Genomic DNA, 25,201 nt, shown 5'->3' with positions numbered 1-25,201 from the left:
CCCTTTTATCTGAGATTCTGAAAACTGCACACTTTTTTCGTTAGATGACATCTGCTCATCAGAGATGGAGTTTGGCACCAAACATGACTCAACACGACCCTCGCTCAACTCCCATATATCCCATAATGTTTTGTGTGGCTAATTAGTGGTATCATTACTTTATAAATACCCTATCGTCCATGACCCTCGCCCAACTTGTGTTGGAATATCCCATGTCGTTCTGCTACTTTATAAGTGTCTCCGAGTCGCTGTACACTGATACCTGCAGTGCTTTCAGTCAGCCCAACAGCGGTAGCGGCTCAAATCCACCATGTAGCTGAAACTGCTGTTTCAGCACAGGGGAACTGAGAAGGGAGCCATTCCCCTGGCACTGGTACAGCGGTGGGGGGTAAGAGAGATGACAGTGTGACTTGCGCAGGCATGCAGGTTGGGGGAGAGACAGCAGTGCGAATCGGGCGGGTGAGGGGGAGGTTGGAGATAGAGCAGCGTGACTCAGGTGGGCAGCTGAGGCGGGGGGGAACAGACAGCAGGATGACTCGGGCGGGCGTGGAGGGATAGGTGGCAGTGCAACTTGGGCGGGAGAGGAGTGTGGGGAGAGATGGCAGCGTGACTCAGGCAGGCTTAAAGGGATGGAAATCAGAATGATTCTGAACAATGGCAGGTGTCTACTCCCGACGGTCCTGCATAAAAGGTTAGGCACTTTTAAGAAAAAAATTATATTTTTGTGACCATAAATTTGATCCCTTTTAATATTGCAAAACCTTGTTAGATTTTTGTGGTCAATAAATGTAATATTATGTGGCAATAGTTATTTATTATTCTCTTCAATTTCTAAATAGTTCTTGTCCAAAAATGCCAAATAATGAATAAAATCCAAATCGTGAACTATTAATTTATACGGTGGAGAAAAGGTTGAGTAAATGATTTTGTATATAACATTTAACAAGAGCTAATATACCTGCTGTTAAAGTATGGAGCATCTGGCACCCAGTTAAAACCAAATAAATTGTACACGGATGGCCTTCTAATATTGAACACTTGAGACTGATTGCAACTTCATATTTCAAACAGCTTTTATTTTCCATTGGTTCATAAAGGTTAAATTATCAATAATGACTCTGGCTGTTCTGGAAAAGGATGGAAATTACTAATGAAGAACTTTTATTTTGATTGTGTCATGTGTTTTGGAATGAATATTCTTAATTTGAGATGGTAAAAATAATACAACCTGTCATTAACCCAAATATGTTGCAGTTTATAACCAACTGAAATTCAAAAAATTAATTCCGTCAATTATTTTTCCATTGACAACGGCGTGAAGCAAGGCTGCGTCCTCGCACCAGCCCTCTTTATTATCTTCTTCAGTATGATGCTGAAACAAGCCATGAAAGACCTCAACAATGAAGACGCTGTTTACATCCGGTACCGCACGGATGACAGTCTCTTCAATCTGAGGCGCCTGCAAGATCACACCAAGACACAAGAGCAACTTGTCCGTGAACTACTCTTTGCAGACGATGCCGCTTTAGTTGCCCATTCAGAGCCAGCTCTCCAGCGCATGACGTCCTGTTTTGCGGAAACTGCCAAAATGTTTGACCTGGAAGTCAGCCTGAAGAAAACTGAGGTCCTCCATCAGCCAGCTCCCCATCATGACTACCAGCCCCCCCACATCTCCATCAGGCACACAGAACTCAAAACGGTCAACCAGTTTACCTACCTCTGCTGCACCATTTCATCTGATGCAAGGATCAACAAAGCGATAGACAACAGACTCGCCAAGGCAAATAGCGCCTTTGGAAGACTACACAAAAGAGTCTGGAAAAACAACCACCTGAAGAAACACACAAAGATCAGCATGTACAGAGCCGTTGTCATACCCACACTCCTGTTCGGCTCCGAATCATGGGTCCTCTACTGGCATCACCTATGGATCCTAGAACGCTTCCATCAGCGCTGTCTCCGCTCCATCCTCAACATTCATTGGAATGACTTCATCACCAACATCGAAGTACTCGAGCTGGCAGAGTCCGCAAGCATCGAATCCACGCTGCTGAAGACCCAACTGCGCTGGGTGGGTCACGTCTCCAGAATGGAGGACCATCACTTTCCCAAGACCGTGTTCTATGGCGAGCTCTCCACTGGCCACCGAGACAGAGGTGCACCAAAGAAGAGGTACAAGGACTGCCTGAAGAAATCTCTTGGTGCCTGCCACATTGACCACCGCCAGTGGGCTGATATCGCCTCCAACCGTGCATTTTGGCGCCTCACAGTTCAGTGGGCAGCAACCTCCTTTGAAGAAGACCGCAGAACCCACCTCACTGACAAAAGACAAAGGAGGAAAAACCCAACACCCAACCCCAACCATCCAATTTTCCCTTGCAACCGCTGCAACCGTGCCTGTCTGTCCCACATCGGATTTGTCAGTCATCAACGAGCCTGCAGCAGACGTGAACATACCCCTCCATAAATCTTCGTCTGCGAAGCCAAGCCAAAGAAAGAAAAAAAAATCCTTACCAGATAGTTGCTTCTCTCATTTACTGCCTTACAATTAGTTTCCTCTCTTGAAAGTGATAATAATGGGGCTGAAACCTGTGTATTTTGGTCTCCATTTACCATCTTGTTTAAGTAGCCAGTAGTATATCAGCCAAGATGATGTTTGTCATCTGACAGATATTCCAGGAGTTCAAAATTGTTTTCTTCAGGATACTCTAACTTAGTTTAAATATGCCTACTGTAAGGTAAAAACATCATGAGATGGGACCGGAGAAGGAGTCACCCAGTACTATGGAGTAACAGAATGCCGATGTGACCTTGTACACTCAAGATAAGCTTTGCACTAACAAGAATGATGTGCAGCAGACTAACAGAGAAGGATAGCAACAGTTTATTCATTGGACAATGTCATGGTATGATAATTTACTAAGTACGTATCCTGAGGTATAAAAAAAACACCACTTGCAGAGACTCCAATCATCTGGTAGAGGAGGTCTCCGACACCATGTTCTCTCCCTGTACCAATCTATGAATTTACGTAACTTTATCTCCTTGGTGATGCTGGGAATACCCTCATTTAACTTATCAAAAATACTTCGAATAAACCGGTTGTCTCTTAAGATTCTGTCAACTTTTTCATTGATATCTCCTACCTGATCCGGACACAGCTTTTGCAGCCTTTCGTCGTCATCCTTGTTCACCAGGCAGGCGTCCCTGAGTACTCTTTTTGTCGTCTCAAGGTCTCTTATGTCCGCTGTGGTATTCCACCACGGCGAATTGGGGAAATAAATTCTTAAGTTTTCAAGTGTACAAACATTATCATACCTACCGGACATTTATAAGTGAGTCTTTATATACAATTGAGACCAATAAGCCTGAACCTTCGTTTTCTTTCAAAGCCCAACCTTCACGTGGGAGATTTCTCCTCTTAATAACCAGTTTAGGGCAGAAAACTCAGGTCCCCAATTGTTCATAGACCACCTTCTCACTCTATTGGACTTTGCAACGACACAATAAAGACTTTTTAAACTCTAGTAGTTTGTCGGCGAAGCACTTATCAAATGTCATTCAACCACCTTAAGGACTTTTCTTCTCTCTTTAACCACTTACGTGTTACAATCCCGGCAGGTGACGACCTTCAATTATGGTCATCTAATTTGTCCGATCTCCAGTTCTTACTGACAATCATAAAGATTTTGTTTTTTTTTAAAAAAAAAGAAAATTTTGTTAAAACAGGCTTCTCTGGACCTTTTTATCAGCCGGCTGAGATGATTGTCAAGAAAAACAGAAACCGTCGTCCAGTGTCCACTCACCCATCACGTCGGGGTCACCAAATTGTTAGGTCTGCTTTGTTCATGAATGAGTGAGTCAAACACCAGACTGAGTCGAAATCAAGGTTCTTCGTTCTTTATTGCCGGATTGTAACACTTGCAACTAACAGTGTTAGTTGGAGAAGGCGCATTCTGCCGTTATCAGCAAGTGGTGTTTTTTTTATACCTCAGGATACGTACTTAGTAAATTATCATACCATGACATTGTCCAATGAATAAACTGTTGCTATCCTTCTCTGTTAGTCTGCTGCACATCATTCTTGTTAGTGCAAAGCTTATCTTGAGTGTACAAGGTCACATCTGCATTCTGTTACTCCTTAGTACTGGGTGACTCCTTCTCCGGTCCCATCTCATGATGTTTTTACCTTACACTACTGTGTTACCTATGGGGATGCTCTTTGTTATTGGGGTTGTGTTCGACACCATTTTCAGAAATGCAATTGGCAAGTATTATGTAGTATTCTGATTAATAGTAACTGTTGTCTTTTGAATGTAGTGGTATTTAATTTTTGTTTGGTGGAGGAGGGGGATGGGTTTCCATTATTGAACATTTTTACTTGAGCATTACATTTTAGAAATAGATCAAAGTTCCTATATATTAGTCACACCACAGTACCTGATAAGGAAGTGACCCTAAAGGGTCTAAACACCTCCCTCTGCAATTGGATTGTTGGGAAGACCTCAGGCAGTCTGGATCGTAAAAAGCATCTACAAGACCATCACACTGGGGACGGGAGTCCTCCAGGGCTGCGTGCTTAGTCCACTGCTGTTCACTCTGTTGATCCACGACTGTGCAGCTAACCACATCATCAAATTCACTAATGACATGACCACGGTGGGCCTTATTAGTAAGAATGATAAGGCAGCGTACAGAGATGAGGTGCAGTCACTAATGGACTGCTACAGAGCCAACAACCTGTATCTGAATGTTAATAAAACAAAAGAGATGGCTGTCAACTTCAGGAGGGCCCAGGGGGACCTCGCTCCACTAACTATTGACGGCTCTACCATTGAGGTCCTCAAGAGCTTCAAGTTCCTTGGAGTGCACTTGATGGAGAATCTCACCTGGTCCCTTAACACCAGTTCCATAGCCAAGAAAGCCCAGCAGCGCCTCCACTTTCTGCGAAGGCTGAGGAAAGTTCATTTTCCACCATCGATCTTCACTGCATTCTACAGAGGATGTATTGAGAGCATCCTGTGCAACTGCATCACTGCCTGGTTTGGTAGCTGTACCTCCTCGGACCGCAAGACCCTGCAGAAGATACTGAAGTCAGAAAAGATAATTGGAGCCTTTCTTCCTATAACACTCGATGCAGGTGAAAGGCAATAAACATTGTGAAGTACTCCATACACCCCTTAAGTAAACAGTTTACCCTTCTGCCATCTGGTAGACGATACTGCAGCACTTAGGCCATATGTCCAGATTGGGCAATAGTTTTTTTTTCCCCCCAGGCCATCAGGCTCCTGAATTTCCAGAACAAATGTGCATAGAGTTCCTTGATACTAGAGACTCTTACAGTATACGCCTTAATATTTTATGTGTTTAACTTCTATTCTAACCTATATTTATGTAAGTATGCTCCATGGTCCTGGAGAAACGCTATCTTGTCTTTACCATGCGAGCACGGTATGAACGATAAATAACAGTGACTTGACTTGAATGTTGCTTTGATTTAACTTGGATCTTGGAAGAATGCTTTCGATTATCACAGTACAATAACGTTGGTTTTGGCCATCTGTTCCTCTATTAATGTCATTATGTGAACTTTGAGTGGATGTTTAACAAGACTCCAGTTTGAAAGAGCAAAGTGTTAACTTTTTTCCACTGAGCACCCTAGTTTTATATTTGTATATAAGAAAACAAACTGATGTACTATATGGTGTTAGTGACTCCATTCTCTCTCCTTAGGAATGCCTTTAACTGCACCACCTCCAGGTATAGTTGCATATTTCTACCTAAACCATTGTTATACTATGAAATGTATTGAATATATATCCGTACGTATGTATCTCTATGTCTCTTCCCTCTTAATCACTGTGAGTTAGATGATTTACTTCCACTCTATTCTGTGGTTCTAAAGTGGCTGATAAGGCCAGTGTGGATATCTCCAATTTTGTCACATGTGGGATAGGCAGGCGCTTGGCAGGATGTGAGCATGTTTATTTTGTGTATTCATTTGCTCTTTTAGCTATGGCACATATGTTTCTGATGAATTTGAGATTTCCATGCCATCTCCCTTTGAGTAGTCGTGGATGAGTATCTCATGAATAGATGGGAAGGTAACACTTTTCAAGGAGACTTTGAGGATATTGTTTAATTGCTAACTCTGTTATTCTGGTAATTTCTTGGCCTTGATAGGGTAGAATGCTTCAACGCAGGGAACTGGTGTCAGATATCCAAATGGTTTGGCCGCCTTGACGTAGTAAGCGGAGTACAATTAGAGCCTTCATGTTGAGTTAGGAGAGTGGGAGAGGATAGCAATGTTGGTCAATTAAGCCTGCTAGTGAATTTGAAACACTCTATAAAGACCATGGTAATGGTTCCTTTCCAATGATCTGAGGTGTTTTTGTATAAATTGTTCAAATCTTAGACAGACAGGATCACTGCTGCCCAGTAGGCCATGTGCTTTGTTCTGAGTATAATGACTTGAATTGCAAAATATAGGCAATCAAGTACATTCCTGGGTACACTGAGCACTTTGCTGGATTTCTTTATCAATGTTAATCTCTGTTAAGAGCTGGGTACTCTGATGAACAAAGTGATGTTTGTTTCTGGGGTCTCGTCAGTAGTGGGATTGGAGTAGTGGAATTAAGTGACTATTGTACAGGAGGCTGGGTCAATAGGCCAATTTTGATTTTGCAGATGTTATTTGAGAGGCCAGGTAATTTGTATGCTTTGGTAGCCTTGCTTCACTGGTAGGGAAGCTGTTGGGAGGATTCTTGGGGATAGGATTTCTTCGTGCTTGGAAAAGTTGGCATGACTTTGTGCAGGGCAGGCCTTGACTTGTGAACATGAAAATGAATTTTTTGAGAAGGTGTTGAGGGTAATGCAGTGGATGTTGTCTGCATGAACTTTACTCAGATGTTTGATGAGGTCCTTTCTGGTAGTCTGATCCAGATTAAAACACATAGGATACATGGTGAACTGATACAGTCATGATCACATTGAATGGTGGAGCAGGCTTTAGGGTCCTGGTGGCCTACCCTTGCTCCTATTTCTTAAGTTCTTACCATAATTGACAGCATATAAGGCTCCCTTTTTTTTCCTCAAAAAAAATCATTTCAAAAACCTTCCCGGGTTCTATATGCGAAGGTAACATTTTGCAAGAAGATGACCAGAGGAAAGTACTCAACTACTCACCCGTGCTTTCAGAGGTTGCCACTGCTCACTTCCTCCACTAAGAAGGCTTACTTTCTCCCTCTTTTCTGCCCACCAGCTCTCTTGTTCCTGCCACTTGCTCTCTTCCTCCCCTCACTCAGGCTTTGTTCGACAAGCACAGCTCCCCTCAAGCCGCTCCCTCACTGCCACCTGCTCCTGTGCCTCATTCAATCTTTTTGGGGGTCCTATGGCTCGTTGTCTCCCTGGGCCTCAATGATCAGGCTTGTCAAACAAAGATTGATCATTGAGGCCCAGCGCTCCCCTCAAAGCACTGTGGGAGACAACAAGCAGTGGGAGGGAGGGAGGCAGTGAGCGACCGGACCTCCAAGCAAATTGAATGAGGTAAATGCACTGAAACAATCTTTTCCTGAAGTCTCGTTCTAAAAATGGGGTGGGTGGGGGGTCTTGTATCCCAATGGATACTATATGCAGTCAAATACAGTATATTGCATGGACCTAGTACAGCACAGAATCCGGTCATTTGCCCTATGACATCCCACCAGACATGATGCCCAAATTAAAGTAAAACTATTTCTTGCATATTTTTGTATCTTATCTGAAAGCCTCTTAAATGCTTCTATTGGATCTGCTTCCATCACTACCACTGGTAACTTGTTCCAGGCACCTGCCACTTTAAAAAAAAACACACTCGCGCACATCTCTAACCTGCATTTTCTCCCACCCCCTACTTTAAACCCATGCCCTATTGTATGTGATGGCTTTACCCTGAGGAAAAAGATTCAGATTGTTTACCCTATTTATGTTTCTCACAATTTTATAAACTTGCCCCTCACTGCTCCAGAGAAAGCAACCCAAGTTTGTCCAATTCCCTATAATCCATACAGCACCCTGGCATACCTGTACCTGTTAAACTTTTGGTAGATCAGATCAAGATTAGCTTAGCCATAGAAAACTGTTAGAGGGGTGTTTCTTTGACTGGCAGTTTATGACCAGTGCTGTTCTGCAGGGATCAGTGCTGGGATCTCTGATTGGCGAAAATGTCAGTGATTAGTAAGCTTGCAGATGAGACAAAAATTGGCAGATTTGTGGATAGTACGGAAGATTGTTGAAGGGTATGGTAGGATATAGATGAGATATGGAGGAGCAATGACAGATGGAGTTTAATCTGTTAAGTGTAAGATGTTGCTCATTGGGAGCTCAAATGTAAGGGAAAGTACACAGTAAATGATAGGAGTTGTAGGAGCATTATTGTACAGAATTCTGAAAGTGGCAACATGGGTAGATTGGTAATGAGGGAAAGCATGCTGCATGAAAGTTGGAAAGTCATGTTGGAGCTGCCTAAAATTCTAGCTACATCACGCTTGGAGTATTGTGTGCATTTTTGGTCACTGCATTATAGGAGGCATATGGGGGGTTTGGATATGTGCAGAAGTTCACCAGGATGTTGCCTGGATTAGCATATTGCCTATAAGTAGTTGGACAAACATGATTGTTTTCTCTGGAACCTATGTGACCTGTTGGAAGTTTGTGAAATTATGACAGGAATGGATAAGGTAAAAGGTATTTTTTACCACAGTGGAAATATCAAATACAAGAGGACATGAATTTAAAGTGAAAGGAAGAAGTTTAAAGATCTGCAGAGTTGATGGTGCCTGTATTTTACTGCTGAGGTTGGTAGAGGGGAGAGGGATGCAGTGGTTATTGAAAGTAAATGATAGAAATGACATCCAAGAGCCATTTTAACTGCCATGTTAACATGTAGGGACTAGAAGGAGTATGGATTACGTACAGGCAGGTGGGATTAATTTAATGGTCAAAGGACCAGTTCCTGTATTGAACTGTTCCAGGTTCTGGAAAATGGAGATGCATGTAATTGTTTTGGAGCTTGAACACTGAATGTGTCAAAACACCATTATTACCTTTGTAATAATGACTAAGGTTGGACTGAGTTCAGGAGGAGAGAGGTTGCAAATTAAGCAGTCTCCCATTTGCCTTGTACATTTAGCTCCATTCTGCAGCGAAGCTTGATGGAGGTCAGGCGCAGCATTGAAGTGAGAGAGATTGAGGAAGGTTTTCAAGCTATAGTGCAGTTATTCTTGATACTAATCTGCCCTTGGATTGGGTGCAATCTGGATTTGTTACTTAAAATTACAACTTTCATATTCAGATGTGGACATGAAGTAGATTTCTGAAGCAGCTTAATTTGACATAGGTAATCATTGATAAATTTGAAGACTTTAGTGGAGTCAAAAGTGTATTGTTGCTATTCTCAGAATTTCTCTTGTCAGCTTTTTGGTAATGATTTCATCCATTACATCTGGATGGATGGAATACATATTATAGTTTGAAAAGCAACTATTAGGAAGAGGTAGATGAGAAAGAAAGATTATTACAATGAGTTTCCTTGTTGCAGACAGCCACAAAATCTCTAGTTATTAGAATCGGATTTTTCTCCTTTTTTCTGGGAGTGGTTACAATTGGTAAATGCCTGGCATGTCACATTTTACCAGGATGTGAGAGATAAGGCGTTGATTTTTTAAAATGTGAAGTTACTGTATTCCAAATGTTCAAACTTCCGCAGGGATGCCATGTGCTTCCAAGGCCATGTTGTTTTTCAGCTGAAATGTAATTTTCTGAAAGTTGTTCTGAGGTGATGATGAGAATAGACTGGGATAATATGTTATAGGAAGGGACTGAGGACATTTGTGTTGAGGATGAAAACACTATTGAAGTTCTCTAAAGTACTATTTCTCAGGAGGTGCAGTCATATACTCTTGGCTGTCAACAGGATGACCCTTGCGGGTTGCGTCAGAAGTGTACTTGACAGTGCTGAAGAATCCACGCATGTTGCCTTTTCAGCAAGTTGCTCCTTCCATACAGTCATCTCTTGTTTATTTTTCCTTTGTACCTTTCTTCAGGTCATTGTGGGGTTACTTAGTTTCCCTTGCTGTGTGATGAAGTTGCAAATTTGAAAATGATTACGTTGTGTGGATGGTAATTCTCATCGCTGTGTATTTCATCACATCCATTTTGGTATTTTCTGACAATGAAATGAAGATCTATCTTGAATGGACCTGAGGCCAGTCGGGCACTCGGTTACTCTGCAGCTCACCTTTGATTGGAAGTTGTCATGTGTCTCTGCACACCGACTCCTGGGTCTTTTTTTTTGCCTTCCCTGCTCCAAGCACCATCTACTCGCTTCCCTTTTGACAATATGCTCTCTATGCCTTTCTTGTCTTTCTTGTATCAGTCCTCCTCCACCCCACCCCCACCACCACCTTCCACAGTACATGTTCTCTTCTTGCTCTAAGAAAAACATCAGTGGGGAGGGATTGAATGAACTCTGTTGCCTCAGTGGGTTAAAAACCAAATTAAGTTTTAAATTGGCCATCTATATACTGGTTCCTCAGTAAGTTTTGGAAAACCTGATGCTATTATCTGTGGACTCCATTTCTAAATCGTTCTTTCATTGGGAGCTCTCTGAAACTGAACCTGACTCTTTCCAGCCTTGATCATATATTTGACTCAGATGACTTTCACAATTTATACCTGTGCCTTCTCTATGACTACCTACTTCCAGTTCCATTAACTCACACACTTTTGACATTACCTTAGTTCATTTACTGCTGTAACGATCATCCATATTATGAATTTAATAAACACAAATTGCTTATATTTCCTGAGAAGTTGACCATTTCAATAGGTACCTGGTTAGCATACTTCATTCTTTTCTGAAAACTAGAAGTTGGCAAAACTCTGTCAGTGTCTGACTTGTGTCACATTTGTTTCAGACATTTAAGTTCTACGTTTGCTTCCATTAAGCATTATCTTAAGTTTAGAATGCACATCTCTAAAAATCAGTCCTGCTATAGTCTGATCCATGGCTGTGTCTAATACCTTTAGCTCTGACCCAACTAATTTATCTGTATTCCTTTAATTATAGTCATGAGAGAATCCCTAAATTTAATTATTTTTTTTCCTAGCTAAGAAGGCTTAAAGTTTTGGAATTACTTCTTGTGCTTTTTAAAAAAAATGATTGTGAAAGCCCATTTATTTGACTTGTTCAGCTATAAAGATTTCTTATGTGGCATGGCATCATCCTTTTGTTAATGCTTCAATGAGATGCCTGATCTGTTTTTGCCACATTAATGTGGTTGAGTTGTAGTATTTCTAAGGTAAGTTTCAATTTTTGTTAATCTTCACATATTCATTACCTTGCATGTTGGTGCTGAACAAAGTTTACAGCCAAAGTGTTGGTGAACGAGCTTGGTAATCATTTCAATTTTTGTTTTTCAGGTTTTCTGCCTCCACCTGGAGCTCCACCACCTTCACTTGTACCACTAGACAGGTAAATAAAGTTTCTCTAAAGCATCGACCCTGGGCTCTATTCTTTCCACATTAGCCCTTTTCAAACATGTGACCTTTTTGAATTTGTACTGTTAATATAACTATCATATTAGGTTTCTATAAGAAAATATGTTTTAAACCTGCTCTTCTACCGTTAATTGTGAGTCATTCTGTTGTTAACCACTGAAATATCTGATAATAATTGAAAAATCTTTACATGTTTGACATCAAATTAATAAGCATGTCTCCCTGTGAGGAGGAGGAGGATGGTTTATTAATAGACATGTAGAGTGAGCAGGAATGTGGCAGATCCTTTGGAGGAGGCTGGTGTAAGCATGAGATTACAAATGGAATGCATCACTATCCACGTGACTATCAATCCAAAGACATCCATTTTATTGCTTTGATGAAGGGCTCAAGCCAAAAGTTGTGTATCTCTGCCTTTGCTACATAAAGGACTTGTTTGACCTGTGAGTTTCTCCACCATTTTGTTTTTACTTCAACCATGGTGTCCACAGAATTTTGTGTTTTACTTCCATTTTATTGCTATTCATTTCCAGAATTGTTTGTGATACTCAAGATCTGGCCTGTCTGGGCATTAAGTGAAGCAAAACAGCCTCTTCATTCTCTTCAGCCTCCTTGATCATTTTTGTACCATTTTAGTTTTTGCTCTGTGGTCCTGTAAATCTTTACATCATTCTTGTCCCAGAGTGAGAACTTTTGTATTTACCTGTTAAATATCTTGATCCTATGATCAAATGTTCTCATTTTTGCTTCTATCGCCTTACTTGCCATATTTCATATTTCATATCCATTTGAAGATTGGGTAGAATGATTTCCCTCCTAATATTGTGCATTATTCCCCTGATGGGCAATACCACTGACTAAAATATCTACAGCACTTAGAGTAGAAAATTGCAGACTCTCAATCCTTCACCTCATGTGCACAGATATAAACTTTTATTTAATTATACAAGTCTTATGGATGTTGACAGCAAGGTTAATATTTATTGTTCATTCTTATTTGTCTGTGAACAGTGAGGCTTTGATCAATTACCATTGTTGCTGTGAGTCTACGAAGAATAAAAGTGGCCAAATTCCTTTCATAAATACTATAATAAAGCAGATAGTTCCTTACAACCGTCGAGTTGTTTTAGTCTGATATTACTGGTATTTTTTTTGTTCCAAATTTTTATTTAACTGGTTAAATTTCACTGCTACTTATGTGGGAGTTGAGTTTTTTTATTCCAGATGATTAACCTTTGAATTGCTGGTCAAACTTAACCACTATTATTTACTGTTTTGTATGAAGCACAGATGTCTGGTAGTGAATGTAAAATCTGAGGTAGTGTCCGACACTAGGTGAATTGGAGTTTCCATCTCTGACCACTGAGTTTCCATAAAGCAGTGGTTTCAGTGGAAGAACAGTGGTGATTATTTTTCATCTCTCTCTCTCAGCGCCACTTCAATTCTCACATTCCTATTATATCTAGTTAGTTATTTTCCCTCTCCTATTAAAAATCCTGACTTATCACACTGGGTTTACACTTGAGTGTTGCATCATGTGGTTAGCAAATAGCTGTCCACGTAGAGTTCATTCTTAAAAACAGCCCAGGATATAGGACCTAGAATACAGTAAAACCTCGTTAGAACGCGGTAGTTGGGGTCCAAGATTTCAAACCGCATTACAGCCGAGTCGCGTAACAATGCATATATGTCAGAATGTCCGTGGATAATCAAACCTAAATATTACCAGTTTTTGAAGGATCTATAACTAACAATTTCAATGAAAGAAAGCAAGTGCATTCTTTTAATATTGGTATTCTGAATTTTAATCAACTTATTTTACAGAAAAATTGAAAAGTTTGCGGTCCACTGACACCCGCGCTATAAGCGATTTGCGGATTAACGAATCGTGTTCTAATGTGGTTTCAGTGTATTACAGCTTAGGAACAGATCCTTCAGCCCATCTGTGCCAAACACAAAGCCAAATTCAACTAAATATTTTCTGCTTACATATATTCCCTATGTATCTTCTAACAGTCTCTTAAACATTACTATCGTATCTGCTTTCACCACCACACCAGGTACCTTTTTTTTAAAAACTGCCTCACTCCTTTTATGCTTCCCCCTCTCAGCTTAAATCTATCTCCTAGTACCCTGGGAAAATGTCTAATTTAAATTTAGTCATTCAGCACAGTAACATGCCAACAGTAATCAATTGAATATGAAAGTTGTGGATGGATGAGATTACATAAAGTGCTGCTACATGTGGAAGAAATGTTGTGCCCAACTGACACAATTATTGGAGATCATACAGTTTTCCATTTATCACAATGCTTTTTGTCAAGGTTATCTTAAAAAGTTTTAACAGTTGCCAAATTTCTATGGAAAGTGAAATGAAAACTTTTCTCATGAATGTTGGCATGCTTGCTGCAGTCGTGTGCCACCACATAACACATATGTTGGCTACAGCTGCAGTAAAAAGTCTAGTAAATGTGAATCCGATTTAACAGTATATTTTTAGAACAATGGATTAATAGCCCACCTGTTTATAACCTGAATTCCTTAGATGAGTTTACCTACATTAATATGCTACTGGAAGGATGTATGGATGCGTTCAATCAACAGACGGCCTATTGCCAACCTGTTAGGCAGAGAGCAAAGCAACCTGCCAATTCTTCAATACATGGGTTTCCAATTCAACCTGCATCTTGAGTTTTAAATTAAAGCCAGTCATTTAAAGCAGTTCAGGAAAATAGTTTTCCAGTTTTGGGGAACCTTTGCACGTAAAAGACTTGTACATCAAACAATTTTAAAAATAATTTTCGTTACTTCCAAAATATGGAATCACTTTAATTTGAGCCCACTTTTTAATCATTTGTAAGTGTTCAAGGAGTTTTCCCTTTAGTTTTTCTCATACCTTTGATATCTGGAATGGGAAAGTATTGGAAAACATAAGGAGGCCGTAAAGCTTAGTAACATTCAACATTATTGTGGGTGATCTTCGGCTTCCCACACTTAGCAAAATTATTCTGCTACCTTGAATGTGCTCTGAGTATTCACTCATTCCAAAGATTTATAGTCTATTGAAGAACGTTCTCCACATTCCAGTTCTAAAGGCCGTCCCTTTTTTCTGAGACTGTGATCTGTAGTTCCAGGCTCTTCATCCAGGACATTTGTTCTGTCTAATGGATTAGCATTGATGATTTAAACTCCAGTTGACAAATTAATATGGTTATTATGTAGCAGCAGCTACTAACTCTGAAAAACACCACAGGACATTGAGGGGTTTCAGATGAACTGATTTATTCAAACTTTGTGTGTGCCCTTTAAGGGCACTCTATTGGTGACGTCATCACGTTTGCCCGAGGCGCATGCTTTGGCCTAAGCCATGAGGCACTGAGATCTCCCGATGGTGCCATCTTTCTGCAGCTGCCCCGCTGGCGCAGCAATATAAGTGGGGCCGGTTCGCCATGAGAGATGTGCGCCACCACAATAGGCTAGAATTTTGCTGCCTCTGTCATAACTTAGTCATTGAATCATATGAAGCAAGATTGCTATGGTAGTCAGTTTTGTAAAGTTACAGTAATTTTTATGAAGCAAAATTTAAGTGGGTCTCATTTTTGTGTGAGATGTTTGAATTAAAATTATTTATTTGTTGCAGAAATGAACAGTTTCAATCCATCTATGCTTTTTATGTTCTGCAAGAAACCTTTGGCCTTTCATCTCATCAATTTAACTTGCTGTTAGGCCAAACATTTTTATTGTTTTGCTTTAACTTTTTCTTTATGATTGTGACTACTGTAGTCGCACTAGGCGTGGAGTGAGTTAAAGAACCACACAGAGTTGAAATTGAGTTGAACCAACTGACTTTAATAGTTTAAATCCCTCAGAACTCGCTGATGCTAGCAACTCCCGGGACCTTTATGACATCAGCTGCCAGGCTGTGGGCTTGCCCTGCACCTGGAGCTCTAACAGTTAGCCAGTTCGCCTGTTGCATGGGTGAGCTGCCACATGACACCCCTGCCATAGAACCAGCATTAGGAGGTGTGGACTCCATGGTAAACACCTCTTTAGTCCTTTTTGGGTGGCCGACCTTGTCAACGTGGGGGTTAGACAGTCACAGGGTGTGCCAGGTCCAGGTGCGCCAGCTTGAGGTGGTCAATGGTGAAGGACTCCTCCTGGCCGCTCATGTCAAGGACACACATGGTTCAGTTCTGACGCACCACCTTGTATGGGCTCTTGTATGACCGCTGGAGTGAAGTCTGGTGCATGCCACTGCGGACGAAGATGTACCTGAGTCCTAAGTAGCTGTGTCAGTGCCGACCATAGGCTGGACATGAATTTGACCCCACTTTCCCCCCCACACCTTATCTTAGGTGATGTTGGCAGGCTGCGCGACACAAACTTGCAATGACGGCTCTGGTGTAGGATTCCGTGGTCGTGTCAGTGAGCAGTATGGCTTCTGGCCACCTGGTGAACCTGTTGAACAGGTACCTTTCCCCTCGGGAGACTGTCAGTGGATCGACGATGTCCACATGGATATGCTGAAACCTGTGAGTCAGCTAGAAGGGTTGAAGGGGGCCCTTCATGTGCCTTTGGACTTTGGAGATCTGGTAGTGTATGCATATCCTGGCCCAGTGTGTAGGCTGTGCCAATCAAATCTATCGGATGGTTGCCTGAATGGATTGGTGGGCCAAACCATGAAGTGCATCGAAAACATGATACCTCCAAGTGGCTGGAATGATGGGTTGGGGTTGGCCGGTGAACATGTCACAGAGGAGCTTGCTGGCTGTTGGGCCGATGAGGATGAGTTGCAGGCCCAAGAATGCGATGCGGTAGGCCGGCATTTCTTTGTCCAGCTCCTATACCTTGATGAGCACCGCATAGTCAAACCCTTGGACAGGGAATGCACTGAGTGGAGGCGCAAGACAGTGCATCAGCTATGACATTGTTTTTCCGGGAGATGTGTTTAATGGTGGTGGTATACTCTGAGATGTATGACAGGTGGCATTGCTGATGTGCCCACCATGGATCCAACACTTTTGCAAATGCGAAGGTTTGTGGTCTGCGAAGACTGTGAACTCCTGCCACTCCAAGAAATACTAAAAGTGAAGGGTGGCAAGGTAGAGAGCCAGTTGAAGTTGAAGGCACTGTATTTCAGCTCCGAAGGTTGCAAGTGTCCGGTGAAGAATGCAGTTGGTTTCCACTGACCCTCGATTAGTTGTTCTAGAACACCGTCAACAGCTGAGTTGAAAGCATCAAACATGAGGGCTGTGGGCACATCCGCTCGCAGGTGTACCAAGAGGGTGGTGTTTGTAAGGGCACCTTTGGCCTGCTCAAAAGTTATTGCTGACTCTATGTCCCAGGTGATTTCCTTGGCCTTGCTGGACATCAGGTCAAGCAGGGGTCCTGTGATTCAGGCCACTGACAGTAGGAATCAGTGGTAAAAGTTGATCATGCCCACGAACTCCTGTAGGCCCTTGACTATACTGGGCCTGAAAAACTGGCATATGGCCTCCATTTCTGCTGCCGAGGGAACCACTCCATGCTGGTCGATGCGGTGCCCAAGGAAATCAGTGGCCGACAGCCCGAACTGGCACTTCATGGGGTTGATGGCTTGGCCATATTCATTTAGATGGCGACAGAGTTGGCATAGGTGCATCAAATGCTCTTGGTGTGAGCGGCTGGCAATTAAGATATCATCTAAATAGATGAAGGTGAAATCCAAGCCGTGCCTTGCTGAATCCATGAGCCGCTGGAATGTGTGTGCCATGTACTTGAGTCCAAAAGGCATCCATGGCAACTCTAATAGGCCAAACGGGGTGATGAGGACATCGCTGGGTGGATGGGAATCTGGTGATAGCAGTAGACCAGGTTGACTTTAGAGAAGATGCGTGTCCCATACAAATTGGCCGGAAAGTTCTAAATATGGGGCATTGGGTAGCAGTGGGCCATGGTGGCCTTCTGTAGTCACTGCATGGCCTCCATCCTCCAGCTGAATTGGGCACCGTGTCCAGCAGAGAGACCCACGGGCAGTCTGAGCACTGGGCGATACATTTTCCGGAAAAGAAAATGGTGGACAGCAAGGGTGGGCTGCTGAACCCCACTTTTGGTGGTTAAAAACATCAATGGTCTGAACTAGGGTCGCTCCCTGCTGCGGGCGTCACCAGCTTTGTTGGTGGCATGGAGGAAGCCCAGGCCTTAGAGTGTGATGTAGCAACTTGGTTGATGGAGGCCCCAGCATGCTGGTTGGTATGGCAGAGCATTTTTGCGCAGACTGCTACTTTGTATGGGTCACTGAATTTGTCATAGGTGATGAGGAGGAGACTATCTTCTGGCATCTGCTCAGGAAAGACTTATTCGAACAGTAAACATGGCTTATGGCCATCTGCTAGTGCCAGCATCTCGTTCATTAAGGCTGATGGCATGTGGTTGCTTTGGCCATCTATGTGGAGCAACTGCACTGTGCGCTCATGGCAGGAGAGGCCAAAAGTACGGATCAGGAGCACCTTGATTGTTTTTTACGTGTCCACAACTGGTGCTTGGTGTAGGAGGTTGATGATGTGGCGTGGTATTTCTTGGGCAAGTGAACCGACCACATAATAGTATTTTGTGGCATCCCAGATGATTTGCCGAACCTGGAATTGGGCTTCAGCCTGTTCAAACCACACCTGCACCTGGGAGTTCCAAAAGTCAGAAGTTCCAGTGAAGCTACATTCTGTGTGCTTGGGTCAGTCATCGTTGGGTCCAAATGCCTAATGTAGTTGCCCTAGGCACGCATTAAGTGTTAGAGCCACACAGAGGCGAAAGTGAGCTAAACCAACGGACTTTAATAGAACTCTCGTATGCTTTTTAAATCCCTCGGAATCCATTGATGCTAGCAACTCCCGGGACCTTTATGACATCAGCTGCCAGGCTGTGGGCTTGCCCTGCACCTGAAGCTCTCACAGTCAGATCTTCAGCGGACTTGCCCATGACTCTGTGAGCTTGTTCTCCTGTTGCATGGACAAGCCACCACACAATACATGTTCTAAACATCCAGTTTAAGTTTGTTTAGAATTCCCTATGCCTATGTTCTTAACTCAGATGTTGCTAAGAATGGAGATCTTTAACAAGGAGAGATTATTCTCACTGGAGCGCAGGTGGCTGAGGGACAACTTACAACATTCTTAAGGTAGTAATTTTTTTAAATGTTAGTACAGTATAAAACTAGAGGACATGGGTTCATATATTTAAAGGACACCTGAGGAACCTGCTTTTTGCACGGCGATTTATGGAACAAGCTGCCAAAGGAAGTAGTGGAACAATATGACTAACAGAATGTAAAAAAGCATTTGGACTGATGTATCAATAGAAAAGGACTAGAGAGCTACAAGCCACATTCAAGAAAATGGGAGTGAGGCTGAAGGCCCTGTTTCCATGCCATGCAACTTTATGGCTCCAGTTTAAATAACAAGGTTATTTATGCCAAATTTCTCCTCTTTCCATAAGGCCCAGCAAGTTTTTTCACGTATTTATCCACATTGCTCTGGAAAATTGCTAATTAATTTTTTCACTGTACTTCTTAAGCATATTCCTGATCATTATATTATAAATAATTGTTTTTATCTTCCTTTGTTGCTTTACCTAATTTTCTTTTGATTATTGATGCATTATTTCTACCAATGGAACTGATATTTTTCATTTTTGTTCCTTTCCTTTAAATTACATTTTTCTCAAAGACTTGGCAAAATTGGCCATCTTGTTTCTGTGTGCTATTTAATTTATTGGGCTTCAATTTTGCTGCTAATCCTTTACTTTTTTTTTGAGCTAAAAATTAAGACCTATTCATTTGCCCAAGCTGTGGAAGTGGCGCTGGCTGATGAAGCAGTAGTCCTCAATGCCAAGGACATGGCAAGGAACGATGACAAACCAGTTAACCAGTTGTCCAAGGGATTAAAAGATAGGCAGCCTGATTCTTCAAGATGGGTGAAGAAGAGTTGTGATCGCTGTGGTATGTCGAATCATACACTGGATCAGTGTCGATACAAGAATGCAACATTTTATCGATGCAGGAGACCGGGCATCTTCAATCAGAGTATTGTGCTGAACAAGATCAGTCTGGGCAAGACCTCTTCAATCAGTATGTCAAGGCAAGGTGGCACCAGGATGACAAAAAGGAAATGGATCCATCAATCCAGATGATGAGAGCAGTTTTATGGAGAGTTTGTTTAACATTGATCAGAAGTCGTCAGCTGTGGCATTCAGGGTGGTGTTGCAAGTGAATGGACGGGACCTGAAGATGGAACCTGATATGGGGGCAGCCGTGTCTGTCATCAATTTCTGAGATAAAGAGAAATTCAAGCATTGTTCTCTTGAACGAAGGAGAAGTTTACTCCACACCTATACGGGTAATCAATTGGAAGTAGCAGGACAAATTTCAGCCAATGTATGGTTCCAGGCAGAGAAGAAGATACTTCCTCTGGTGGTAGTCCAGGCTGACAGAAATGAACCTCGTTTGTTAGGACACTAGTATACAGATATACTGATATAGTATACGTTAGTATACTGATGTATTCAGGCAAGTGTTTGGTACAGTGAAGGAATTCAAGACAACACTCCATGTTAAGGAGAACGTTGTTCCTGTTTTCCATAAGGCCCGCAATGTACCGTATGTTCTATTTCCTACTGTTGAAAAGGAATTGGACCACATGCAATGTGAAGGGGTGATTGTTCCAGTTGAATTCAGTGAATGGGCAATTCCACTTGTGCGCATTCCTAAAGTGGACGGACGAGTTAGGTTTTGTGGTGATTACAAGGTAACCGTCAACAAGATCATTCATTGTGATTGGTAGCCGATTCCCACTCCAACAGAAGTGTTCATCAAGTTGGTAGGAGGAAATAAGTTCTCGAAGAATGATCTCAAGTGTGCCTATCAGCAGATTCTACTGGATGAGAAATCACAATGGTTAGTGACTATCAACACACATCAGGGGTTGTTTTCATACACCAGGCTTCTGTTTGGGATCTCATCCAGTCCTACAACATGGCAAAGTTTCATCCAGCAAGTATTGGCTGGATTGGGGTGTGTCTGCATAATCATGGATGATGTGCTTGTCACTGGAACACATGCAGAACCTAGACAAGCTGTTTGCATAATTCTCCAAATACCATCTTACTGTCAAGTATGAGAAGTGCTCGTTCATGCAAGATGAAATACTTGGGAAGGAAGTTACACACAAAGGGGATCAACCAAGGTTGAGGTCATGGCTAGGGATGGTGAACTTCCGAGCTCAGTTTCTCCCTCATTTGTCTACAATGCTACACCCACTGAACGCACTACAGGGTGATGCACCGTGTAAGTGGACAGATAAATGTGAGGTGTCGTTCAACGCTGTAAAGAAGGTAATCAGTTGATTGGATATGTAATTAAAATGCTTCAAAATGCAACAAAGCAAGTGAAACTGCATAATTGAATGTTAACTACAGGTATATCCTAGGTATGGATTGTACCCTGCCCATCAGTTCATTGACACGGGGGATGTCAGTGGAATGTTTAATTTTTTTCATCATGGTTTTTGTTCAAATACTTTCAAATACATCACAAGTCCGACACAGTGAATTAGAGATGTATGGGTATCATGGCTGATTTTTCTGTACTATAATGGTCATGCAAGTGATCCTTATCCACCTAAAATATGCTTTCTGATGTAACGTTCTTATTAATTACAATCAGAATTCAATTTATTGCCATATTTCAAAAACAAATACAATTCATAATAGGTTCATCAGAAATAAATGAGCTCTTCTGAATTGGATTTATTGATGAAAGGGCAATGACTAATTGATAATGCAATTGGGTCCAACTAAAATTTTAAGGGTTGCACCTTATTTGTTTAATAAGAAATTGATCTTTTACCTTTTTGTCCAATGTTTTTTGCATCTGTGCTTGTTATGATTTTTTGACAGTAGAAACATGACAAATTGTTTGTTCTTGTCGTTTCTAGTGGACCTCCAACGTACAACAGCCGAACAGCTCCTCCATTTGGTTATCCAACCAATGGTAAGTGCATACTATACTTCAACATTTTAAAATGTGGAAAGGAAAGATGGTTCTGGACATTTTGCACATTACTTTCAGAGATTTTCTAATGAAATTTAAAATGAATGCAACCCGAGCAACTTTTTTAATCCCCCTTTTAATATTTTAATGGTATATGCCATTAACGTTTATTAAGATATGATTTGGGATGAACTTCCTTGACTGTATCACTTTGCACATTGAAAGTGGTTCCATTGTGATATTAAATAGAGATTTCCAAGACTATGATCAATAAACTATCATTACAGTTCAAATTTCAACACCATCATATCCTCACTATTAGTCAGCAAACTTCTAAACCTGGGCCTTTGCCTCTCCCTCTGCAACTGGATCGAGATAGATCAGCTAGTTGAGTGGTGTCACCACAACTTTTTACTTCATGTTAGCAAAACTAAGGAATTGATTGTAGACTTCAAGAAGGAGATACCAGGAGAACACATACCAGTCCTCACTGAGGGGACAGCAGTGAAGAGGTAAGCACTCTTGAAAATTTATACAGGTGTACCGTGAAGAGCATTTTGATTTGTTGCATTACTAATTATGATGGAGCTGCAATGCACAGGACAAGATTGCAGAGAGTTGTAAACATGGACAGCTCCATCATGGACATTAATCTTAATTCTCTTGAGCATATCTACAAAAGGTGGTGTCTCAAGAAAACAGCCTCTATCATCAAGGGCCCTGACCATCCAGGTGATGCCCTTGTTTCACTGCTACCATCAGGAGGAAGATTCAGGTGCCTGAGACATACACCCAATGTTACAAAACCAGCTTCTTCCCCTTTGCCATCAGATTTTTGAATGGAAACTATCTCACTTGTTCTGTTTTGCATTTATTATTTATTTTTAATATTATTTATGGAATCGTAATTTGTAGCAATTTTACACCCATTATGCACAATGTTGCTGCCGCAGAAACGACAAATTTTGTGATACATTCATGACGATAAACCTAATTCTGAAATGGTGATTATAGTAATAAATCAAAGTGGTGTATGACAGTGTGTTTTCGATGCCTCCTGGCTTATTTTATGGGTGCTGCTGGTTTGGAAAGATGGGGCAAATTCCTGAAATCTTATTTTTTTTAAATGATAGATGCTGTAGTTAAACTGCAAGAATGATGAAAACAGTCAATGTTTAATGTTATGTGCTGACTGCCTTTCAAGCTTGCCATGTTGCTCTTCCACAGTATTGCTTCAATACACTTATCCTGACAGGTTTGGAGTTATTTTCACACTCCTGATTTTTTTTTAGCTGATGGCAATGCTTTAGGTAGTGTGATGGATTAAGTTTTTGGAAGAGAGAGATTGTGGGGGTTTTAGTGTAGGAAAAACACTTCACAAAACAGATCTCATTTAAAATGCAAGAGCTCTGCTCAAACCAGACACTCCAGGCCCAGTGTCTTTGTAAAGACAATAAAAACAGGTTTGCTAAAAGTTTTCAGAAGGAGGTGAAAAAAGAGCCCATCTCAGGGAACTGATAAGATCTTTCAGGAATTGATTTTTGAGGCCAGCAATCTGTTTGATGGCAGTTTGCTGTTTTAAGAGAGGTTCTGGTTTTTACAAGCGGGGAGAGAGAGGAAGAGAGAGAGAGAGAGTTTTTTCTGCAGTTCAACAAGCTGGTAGCTTGTTTAAACCTGAAGTTTCTCCAGGAAGACACTGGAGTATTGATGGAAGTAAATCAGTTTGTGTGTGTCCAACAAATAACGAATATCTCTGAAATCCAGCAAACTTTCCTGAGCGTTAACCATTTAACCGTTTCCATCACAGCCTGGTGAAAATTAATAAATGTTAAATTCTGTCCACAGTATAATAATTGTCTGATACCGGTGAACTTGGAGGAGTGGGAAGTGAGATTGGACTGTGACTCAAAAAGAACTTTTCTGAACTTGTACACCTTACATACATGTACGCTTCGAATTAGAAGGGGGTTAAGTTAGATTAAGTTAAGTTAATGGTAAAATTAAAGATCGATCCTTTTTTAATGTTTAAAGAAAATTAAAACTACAGTACTTTTGTTTAAGTAACCATTTGTCTTGGTGAATTTCTATTGCTGCTTGGGTTTGGAGTCCTGGGCCTGTCTTCTTTGGCTTGGCTTCGCGGACGAAGATTTATGGAGGGGGTAAAAAGTCCACGTCAGCTGCAGGCTCGTTTGTGGCTGACAAGTCTGATGTGGGACAGGCAGACACGATTGCAGCGGTTGCAGGGGAAAATTGGTTGGTTGGGGTTGGGTGTTGGTTTTTTCCTCCTTTGCCTTTTGTCAGTGAGGTGGGCTCTGCGGTCTTCTTCAAAGGAGGTTGCTGCCCGCCAAACTGTGAGGCGCCAAGATGCACGGTTTGAGGCGTTATCAGCCCACTGGCGGTGGTCAATGTGGCAGGCACCAAGAGATTTCTTTAGGCAGTCCTTGTACCTTTTCTTTGGTGCACCTCTGTCACGGTGGCCAGTGGAGAGCTCGCCATATAACACGATCTTGGGAAGGCGATGGTCCAACAGTTGTTTAAATAGTGAATAGCTACAACAGTATGTGGCAAGTCCAGTTTCTTGGCCATTGGTGGTCCTTAGGATGTTGATAGTAATTCTAGAGCATGCCAAATGAAGTGCTTTAGAATGAATTGGAAATTGTCATTACCTGGCACATATGAAAAATGCGCTGACTTCTAACAGATCTGCTTAGATGTGAACGTTATCTCATTCTTGGTACATGTATTCACAAATTTTCATTATGTGCAGATTTATATCCCCACCTTGTGATGGAAGAAAAGTTATTAACAAATCAGTTGATGATTAAACTTTGGGACATTGGCCCTATAAGAACTCATCCAGTGATAACCTGTAAAGGAAGTGATTGGCTTCTGAGAGCAGCAAACATCTTTCATTGAGCTGGATAATACTTGAGGTACAGGAGAGTCTTCAACTGACTTCCCATTAACTTTTGTGGGGAACCTTGATGCAATAATGCTGATGTCAAGGGCTGTCAATCTTGCCTCACTTCAGGGAACCATCTCCTTTTATTTGGTGTATGTTCAAACCACTATTGTGCTGAGGTCTGAAGCCAAGTCATGCTCGTGAACTTAAATAGATCATTGTTGACAAATTTGTCAGTGAATTAGAGTTGCTTTCTTCTCTGTGACAGTTTGAGTCACTTTGATTCTTCAGTGTTGATATTTATAGTAATAATTGATTAGATTATTTTTCTGACTTTTGTAAGTGGACAAAGCAAGACATTTTTAACCTCGTCCAGCAGAGTCAAATTGATGGGTAAAATACTAGTCACTAGAATTATGCTTGTTATTATACATGTTTGAATCTCGCATAGCAGCTGGGAATTTTAAATTCAAATAAATAAATGAAACTGAGGAGAAGGTTTTGAAACTCAGCATCCATAGGAAACAAAAAAAATATAATCAATGTTTTGGGCCTGAACCATTTGTCAAGGTATGAGCAAAAAGCAGGCACGCACCTGAATATAAAAAAAAGGTGGAGGAGGAGGGAAGAAGGGGCTAGCTAGTGGAGGAGCAGAGAATGATCACTTGTTTTTTTTTTAAAATTGGTTCACTGCATTCTCATGTGAAATAAATTTCTCATCCTTGCTCAATCTGCTTTCT

The 25,201-nt window shown here is 41.5% G+C and overlaps 1 protein-coding gene across 1 annotated transcript in view; it reads left to right on the top strand.

The window, feature by feature from the left end:
• fip1l1a (FIP1 like 1a (S. cerevisiae)) overlaps nt 1-25,201 on the top strand; it is a 102,332-nt gene that overhangs the window by 52,165 nt on the left and 24,966 nt on the right. The window contains exons 11-13 of the mRNA XM_069924666.1: nt 5,734-5,760; nt 11,461-11,512; nt 21,504-21,559. Of these exons, the coding sequence (XP_069780767.1) occupies nt 5,734-5,760; nt 11,461-11,512; nt 21,504-21,559 (135 nt within the window). The remainder of the gene's footprint in view (nt 1-5,733; nt 5,761-11,460; nt 11,513-21,503; nt 21,560-25,201) is intronic.

This window comes from Narcine bancroftii, chromosome 3 (assembly GCF_036971445.1).
Source record: "Narcine bancroftii isolate sNarBan1 chromosome 3, sNarBan1.hap1, whole genome shotgun sequence".
Lineage (NCBI taxonomy): Eukaryota > Metazoa > Chordata > Chondrichthyes > Torpediniformes > Narcinidae > Narcine > Narcine bancroftii.
The sequence above is the reverse complement of the archived record's forward strand: the minus strand, read 5'-3'. Positions and strand labels throughout refer to the sequence as shown.